General features: G+C 48.5%; 1 protein-coding gene across 1 annotated transcript; it reads left to right on the forward strand.

The window, feature by feature from the left end:
- Positions 1–4,530: 4,530 nt before the first annotated feature.
- Positions 4,531–6,303, forward strand: LOC124688369 (photosynthetic NDH subunit of lumenal location 4, chloroplastic-like). The gene is made up of 6 exons (XM_047222057.1): positions 4,531–4,947; positions 5,063–5,155; positions 5,273–5,333; positions 5,468–5,536; positions 5,744–5,864; positions 5,953–6,303. Exons 1-5 carry the CDS (start codon positions 4,570–4,572, stop codon positions 5,809–5,811), a joined length of 669 nt encoding a protein of 222 aa, XP_047078013.1. The 5' UTR covers positions 4,531–4,569; the 3' UTR covers positions 5,812–5,864; positions 5,953–6,303.
- Positions 6,304–8,374: the final 2,071 nt, after the last annotated feature.

The following is an 8,374-nucleotide window of genomic DNA, read 5'->3' on the forward strand; positions in this document are numbered from 1 at the left end:
GGACCATCAACGATCTGTTTACCTCGATCCATTGTGTTGCTTGCGGTTGACGATGTCGAAGATCTTGAACGTGCCATCGAGATCAGATCCTTACGCCTCTGATTCCCACAGACGGCGCCAATTGGGTATCAACTTGTCAATGCCTATGGATTGTAGGCTAGGGTTTAGTTGGAAGTAGAGGGTAAGTAGATCTCGAAGGTTTCAGCCGAAAAGTACTCGACGATTACGAAAACTAGGGTTTGTAACAATGATTTGATGATCTCTTCGTCCCTCGACTCCCCCTTTATATAGGAGGCGGAGCCTAGGGTTTCGTTTTGTACAAGTTATAGAGTCCGGGACGGTTTCTAACTCATCCCGCCAGATTACAAATAACACTTCCTATTACAACTCTAACTTTCCTTAATATATCTTGGGCTCCCGAATCTTCTTATTCTTCGGGTAGTGGGCCTTCAGTAAACCCCGGGTACTATCTTCGGCAGGTCCATTTGGGATGCCTATGTCACAGTGGTATAAAAGGTTTCATTCATTTATGCTTGCACATGAGTTTAAGAGATCTCAGTATGATAGTTGTGTTAATATGAAGTTTGTTAATGGATCACAAATATACTTGATGTTATATGTTGATGATATGTTGATTGCTGCCAAGCAAGAAAGAGATCACTACTTTAAAGTCACAATTAAGTAATTAATTTGAGATGAAGGAGCTTGGTGCTGCTAAGAAAATACTAGTTATGAAAATTACAAGAGACAGAAAATCTAGTGTGTTATTTCTTAGTCAGCAAAATTACATTCAGAAAGTTCTTCATCATTTTAATATGCATGATGCAAAGTCTGTTAGTACAACAATTGATCCTCACTTCAAATTATAAGCATTGTAGTGTCCTAGTACTGATGAAGATATTGAGTACATGTCTCGAGTTTCATATTCTAGTGTTGTTGGTTCTCGTCCTGATTTATCATATGCTATGAGTTTGGTTAGTCGATACATGGCTAATGCTGGTAAAGAACATTGGAAAGATGTTCAGCGGATCTTCAGGTACCTTCGTGGTACATCCAAAGCTTGCTTGAAGTTTGGCAAGACCGGTAAGGGACTCGCAGGCTATGTGGATTCAGATTTTGCTGCCGATTTGGATAAGAGAAGATCCCTCATAGGTTATGTGTTCACTGATGGTGGATGTGCTGTGAGTTGGAAGGCAACGTTACAACCCGTTGTTGTCTAATCTACGACTGAAGCAGAATATATGGCAATCGTTGAAGCTTGCAAAGAGTCTATTTGGTTGAAAGGTTTGTATATTGAGCTTTGTGGAGATGATTCTTGCATTAACTTATTTTATGATAGTCAAAGTGCAATATACCTTACCAAAGATCAAATGTTCCATGAGAGAAGGAAGCACATTTATATCAAGTACCATTATGTTCGCGATATTGTTGCTCAAGGTAAACTGAAGGTATGCAAGATAAGTACTCATGATAATCCTGCTGATATGATGACAAAGCCAGTTCATGTTTCCAAGTTTGAGCTTTGCTCAAGCTTGGTTGGTATAACTGTTTAGCCCGGGTTGTTGGCGTCAGCAAGTATTTTTCTTTGTTGTTTAGGAGATTGTTGAAGTTCATGCTACAAGATGGAATTTGTTTCAAGGTGGATTTTATTATATTGTGATCCAAATTCATATATTAAAGGGAGGCTAACTTCTGACGAGCGGAGTGAGGCCCGTCACCGGTAGGATTGGGCCGCCTATATATACATCGTGTAAGCCGCCGGCTAGGGTTTATCAGATTATAAGATAATCCACGGCGTTTGTAAACACTCCTCGATATAGTGAAGTATTTGATGGCTGGCGCCCATGGTTTTTTCCCATTATGTGTTGGAAGAGGTTTTACACGTTAAATCTCGTGTCTCCGCTGCGTTTTCTACATCATTCTTCGTTATTTGCTTGTCGCGTTTATAACAAGATCGGCGAAAATAGCCCCAAATTCTAGCATAGGCATAGGTACTAAAAATATGCTAAATTTAATCTTGAAAACCCTAAATCTATACTTGGTTAGTGTGATGGGGCAGAAGACACTCACATTGCCCAACCAAGACTCGCTGGAGGTGTCGAACACCGGCGGTGGCATCGGGTCCTAGCCGACGGTGGAGTGGTACAGAGTGGTCAGATGCTTCGACTCCAAAGGAAGGCGAGGTGACAGACGGAATGGGTGGAGTGAAGCGGGTAAAGGATGTGGCAACTATAAACTGTCGGCACCTCGAACCGTGGGAAGTGGTAGCGGCAATTTGAGAGTGGGTACGGGCTGGAAGAAGTGCCAAGAGCCCACTGTAAAAGAACACTAGGGCGGAACTAAAATGGTTGGGTCGATGCTGAGGGGCATGCGAGGGAAATTCAATGGCAAGGCATTATCGATTCCCTAGGCTGACCATGCGCTTCAAAGCTGGCACGGTAGTGCCGGACCAGTTTACGTGTCACTGATAGTGCCGGACAAGGTTTTTTGCCTCTCGGTATGGAGAGTTTTTGGTCCAAGGCCCAAAAGGCCCACTTGAAGAGACTTGTGAGGTCGCCGGTGAAGAGGCCCCTTAGAGAATCATCAGTCACGCCCCCAAACCATTCTCCAAAGGGATTCGGGGCGCGTTGGACGTTTAACCGGCCCTAGCCGCGCGCCTAAAGCCCTTTTGGGCCTAGCCCGCCCTAATACGTTGTTTGGTGCCCTAATCCCATCCCCGATACACAGGGGATGTTGCGGGAGCACCAAACACAACTAGAAAACGCATCGCAAGTGACATGCCTGTCACGTCAGCTGCAATAACCGAAGCGATGCAGCTTTGCCTTAATGGCGACGACGGCTTTCATGGCGTTGCGGGCGAGACATCCCGTCGGCGTTGCGTATCCTCCACGCTTCACCGCCATCCGCCCTCCCAAGCATATTCTCACGCCTTCTCCACCACTTCCCACGCTTTCTCCCCGCCTCTTCCCGCGCCGCCACCGGCTAGAAAAAGCCGCCTCCGCTCGCTATCGCCACCATAGCCGCCAACAATCTGTCCCTCCACCTCCACAAAAACATGACTCGCCACCTAGCCACCACCTAGCAATGATGAGCCGCACCGGCGGTGGCTAGGCACCTCCACCTCCACCACCGTCTCCACCTCCGCCTCCAACTTACCTGGGCGACATCCTCGAGTTTGACGAGTACACCGACGACAACATCGAGGAGGACCCGGAGCTCGCAGCGATGAACGAGCAGTTCACAGAATACGTGGATGGGAGGCGGCCCACGCGTCGTTCGATGCGGAGCGGCGGCAGTGGCCGCAGAGGAGGAGAGGCGGACAATGATGACCTCGATGACAGGCCTGACCCGGAGGAGAAGTTGGCGGAGTAGAGGGCCATCCTCGCGTCCTACGAGTCGCTCAAAAAGATCGAGGACGACGCCCGTGCCCGTGAGGCTGCCAATGAGGATTAGTGGCGTCGCGTCGTCGACGTCTCCATCCAACGGACACCGATAGAGGAGGTAGGCCGCCACTTTTTCGCAGAGGAGCGGCAGCGGCTCCTCGCGGACGCGGAGGAACACCGAGCTCTTTTCGTGGGGCTCCAGAGGGAGCGGTGGCGGCTGAGAAGCGAAAGAGGGAGGGAGACGAAGACGCGACGTGGCCGTCGAGCGTCCCAAAGGATGGCGAGTAGGCTAGGGTTGATCAACTAGCAGTTTTAATTCAAAATTGTGAAGTATAATAAAATTTGAATGTAACATTTTACTTTCGTACTATTTGAATGTTTTGGGGCCTCATATGAAGGGGCGTGGCTGTAAACAAATCTTCCTCACAAACAACATCACCATTCAGCGTGCTTCAACTGATCGATCCTACATTATTTTCAAATATCGTTTGGAGGAAGCGAATGGAGATGCTCTTGCCTCCCAATCTTGCAGCTCCCAGATCGACGTGACATCATCTCAAAGCATGCAAAAGCAGGCACCGCACGGAACAGGAAGCGTCGTGCCAAAGCCTAACCCATCAGCCACACCCACACACCGTCTTCACGCAAAAGACGAAGCTGGAGCAAAAGCGAAGGTCCAGGTGTCTAGCGGCAATGGCGTGACGCCAACATGTGCTGTCGAACGCTGGTCTCAAATGCCGCAGCGTACCAACCAAGAGATCGCGCGACCATCTGTTCCACGTGCGCGAGCTTCTCCTGCCAGGTGCCGCCGCTGGCCTGGAACGTCGCCAGGAGGCTGTCGGCGCCTCCGCCGCCCTACACCTGTGCCGCTCCGCCCCGGCCATCTGACGCTCCTCCACTTGGCAGCGCCCGCCGCCGCCGCCGCAGAAAGTTGGGTTGGGGACGACGCTGCCGACAGAATGTTCATCTGGGCTGGATTCGGGAACGAGGCAGCCTAGGCCCAGCCCGGTGAAACCGTTGGCGCGCACGGAAAAAAATCTTGGGCCCAGCAACGGCACGGCCCAGTTAAGTGTCGAGAGCCCACGGGCCTCGGCCCGGCAAGCCGGCAAACCAGCATCGCGTATTAACGACCGAGCTTTGCCTTTGCCCGCGCGCGGCTCGCAGCCACAGTTTGGAGATAATCATCATGCCGCCTCCTATCTCCCCGCTCTCGCTCATGGCCGCCAGCCCAATCCCGGCGGCCGCCCGACCAAGCAGCCGCGCCATCGCCACCGTCGCTGCTTCATGCAGCTCCTCCGCGTCCCCGTGCACGTCGACGTCCTCGGATGCGGCGGCGCCGGCAACGGCAGGCGGGAGCAGGAGGGGCGTGCTGGCGCTGGGCGCGGGGTTCCTGGCGTCGGCCGCGCTGCTGGGCCCGGCCGGGGACGCCGGCGCGACGCGCATCGAGTACTACGCCACGGTCGGGGAGAAGCTCTGCGACATGGGCTTCGCCAAGTCAGGGCTCGGCTACTGCGACGTCGCCGTCGGCACCGGGGTGCAGCCACAGCGCGGCGAGCTCATCAATGTCAGTGCCCGTCCGACGGTTTCTTCTTGCAGCTGCAGCGATCGCTGTGCTATTTAATGAAAATGAAGCTGGAATATTCCCAATTTTTAAGCCGTCTTCTGTCGATGCTTGTCAGATACACTACACCGCGAGGTTCCCGGACGGAACGGTGTTCGACAGCAGCTACAAGCGCGGCAGGCCGCTGACGATGCGCATCGGTGCCGGCAAGGTGAGCGGAGCATTCGCTCACTGCAAAACGCAATGTTCATTGCGAGCATGCCGAGTTTTCCTTAGAGCAGAGTGTGATCGTCGATCTCGGCTAGTTAAACCACATTTTCGATTGCAGATCCTCCGAGGGCTTCAGCAGGGGATCGGCGGTGGTGGTGGAGTGCCACCCATGCTCGTTGGTACTGTCACGCTTCAGAAACTATCTGTATATCGCAACCATCGGCATCTTGACGATCTCCTCCATACTCCCAAATAATCTTGTACGTATGTTGTTATGAACCGTGTGGTGTCTAAATTCTGATACTTCCAACAGGTGGGAAGCGCAAGCTCATGATACCTCCGATTTTGGCTTATGGACCTGAACCAGCAGGCTGCTTCTCAGGTAATAAAATAGCAAAGCTACTCAATACTCATATGCATCCCCACCTGGAAACTAAGAATTTAAATATTTTGTTATGCCAGTCAACTTGACTAGACTTACACCAACCATATTTCAGACTTTTCTTTCAAAAGAAACTCAACCATGCTTGTTCAGACTAGCTCAATTGTTAACTGCGCATGAATTCATACCATGCACCTATTTTAACAGGAGACTGCAACATTCCCGGAAACTCCACGATACTCTACGACATCCTTCTCGTTGGCATTTACAAGTGAGGGTGTCCGATGACAGTGAACATAGCAGCCCTGAACATAGATCCCAATAGAAGGTATATCATTTTCTTCGCCTACATGTAGATGGAACCTTTTCTATTCCATTATCGTTACAACTGCTGCAATTCTTGTTTGCTCTGGCAGTTTTTGGAACTACCGGCAGAGGAAGAGTTCAAGATTCAGGTTCCAGAGGGTGAACCAACCCCCCTTGGATTCCAACATGCAGAATGGGTACATATGGGGTGCGTATCTGTACAAAATATTTGAGCATGAGGAGCATGTAAGCGTCACTCTGTAATCTGTAAAGTCGAGTTGTGTTATATGTTGCTGGTCGTCAGTACTCGGTGCAAAGCCGTCCTTGCTCAAGCAGAGACGGAAGTCCTGACACGATGACTTCTGAGTTCCAAAGCTTTCAACAGTCCCAAAACCAGGTGACACGATGATGACTGTCCACGTTTATAACATGTGAAAATTGGCATACACTCGTGCTGATCACATGTTTGCCAGAGTCTTGTTTGAGCACATGTGCGGTTGTTAGGTTTAGTTGGGACATTTTCGTCGCTGCAAAGATGGTCGAGCTTTTTTGGCCGTCAAAAGGGAATATGCACCGGGAAGAGCATATGCTTTGACATCGAACGAACTAATTAAATAGATCTCAATCACGAGGGTTGCAGCAGCAGCATCAATCAAATGCATCAAGCATGACAGGGTTAAGATGGGTGCCTACATGCCCATGTTTGGTTGGTGAAGCCTGAAAATGGCCACCGTCTATTTCCCTAAACACACGACGACTGTCCCCCACGAAGTGTTGTTGAGCGTTAGTCTTTCTTTTCGGTGTGTTGATTGACATGGGGAGAAAGTCTGTGTTTGTTGGAGAGGATGTCGTCAGATAATAAAAAATGTAATGTCCCAACTACCAAAAGCCTAAGCACCTCTCTGATTTTAAAAAAAATGCATTTAACTCGTCAGCTTCTGGTTTCACTATCTGTACACAGTGGAGCATTTGAAACGATTGGGTCCGTGTCACCAAGGTTTGGGTTGATTTGGCCTCTGGGTTAGTTAACGGCTAAAGATCAGAACAGGGGAGCCGGATTGGTTCTTGGGAGCGCCAAAAGCTTCCTGCCCGAGCTTGGGAAATGCTTGTCTGCACCAAGAGGCAACTGAACTTCAACTGTGCAACTGCATGATCAACTTTAAATATTAAGAGCACACAGTACGATTGCTTACCGGGGCTATCAGACCCCCCAAATGCTCCATGTTTCTTCTGCTTGTTTCTCCATCGTTTCATATGTAGATTATTTAATAGAAAGTGTACAACCAAATATCCATTTTGTTCTAACTTTGACTACTGAGGGACACGTAATATCTAAATATTTAGTGTGCTAGGTAAAAAAATAAAAGTAACGTTAAATTTTCACGCAAAAAAATGTACTCGAATGTGTAGATGAGGGGAGTATTTACAATGTTGTCTTCACTTACATGTGTCTACAAAAATAAACATAGTTGCATCTTGAAGACCATGTTACTGTGCCCTCAAGTGTATAGATGAGAGGAAGCAAGAATGGCTTATTCCATCGCCAAGACGTTGGCACCACCTCAATATCGTTGGTAAGGCACGTAAATGAAACGCACGCACACGGAACAAAAGTATTCATTGGACAGAGAGAGAAATATCTCTAGATGGCGGTTAGAGTCTAGAAGAAGGGCTTGCGGTCTTAACGGACACTGGGAGGCTAGGGTTGACACATATTGACATTGAAGAGTGTTTTTATACCAATGCTGGTGTATTCTTGGTGACAATGTCTAGACGGTGAAAGCAGAGTCGCACAAAAAAAAAGTCGATAATTGTTCAATTTCCATCATGGTGCAGTCGTCGTGCTTGACGCATCCGACATCGGAGAACATGTGGTGTTTTGGACCAACGGATTGATGGACCTTGAGCCAGGATCTTTGTCTGACGCTTCGCCCTTTCTTGCGGTGGTGGCGGTGATAATAGTGCCATGTGTGTTAGGTTCTCCCATTTTGATCTTATGTGCCCCCTCTTCTTCATCCGAATCAATGTTTTTATAACTTGTCTTTTGAGGGGTGTGTCCTTAGCCATATCATGTTTATCTATATTATGTTCTCGGATATTGGGTGTCGATGACTCTTTTTTGTCTATCTAAAACCTTTGAGTCTTGTGCTTTGTTAAGGTGTTGTGAAGGTTATTGACCCGACCCACCATGAAAACTTGAGATGTAAAAGTTGAGGTTAGAGATGACGACTTGTAAGAACCTTGCTAGCACTTTTAGATTTTTCATTTTCCATGTATTTTTGTCGTTCGTTTTTGTTACTGCTTGTCCGATATGGTGGAATTTTCATAATTCAGTAAATTTGGAAATCTATACCTAATAATAAAGGAGCTAAGGTTTCTGCCAAAATTTTCGTCCAACTTTTTTTTGGGTCGTTTTGCCCTCCCACCAAATCGCATATTACAGCAAAGTGCCATGTACCGGTTCGTTCACGCTCTGTCCTGAATCGAGAAAATAGGAACGTCTCGGTCCTTGGCTCGCCCGAGTCAAGCGGG

Source organism: Lolium rigidum, chromosome 2 (assembly GCF_022539505.1).
Source record: "Lolium rigidum isolate FL_2022 chromosome 2, APGP_CSIRO_Lrig_0.1, whole genome shotgun sequence".
Taxonomy (NCBI): domain Eukaryota; kingdom Viridiplantae; phylum Streptophyta; class Magnoliopsida; order Poales; family Poaceae; genus Lolium; species Lolium rigidum.

Coding starts and splice junctions, on each gene's coding strand:
- LOC124688369 (XM_047222057.1), top strand. CDS start 4,570: ATGCCGCCTCCTATCTCCCCGCTCTCGCTCATGGCCGCCAGCCCAATC. Junction 5,334..5,467: donor AGTGCCACCCATGCTCGTTG/GTACTGTCACGC, acceptor TACTTCCAACAG/GTGGGAAGCGCAAGCTCATG. Junction 5,537..5,743: donor ACCAGCAGGCTGCTTCTCAG/GTAATAAAATAG, acceptor CTATTTTAACAG/GAGACTGCAACATTCCCGGA.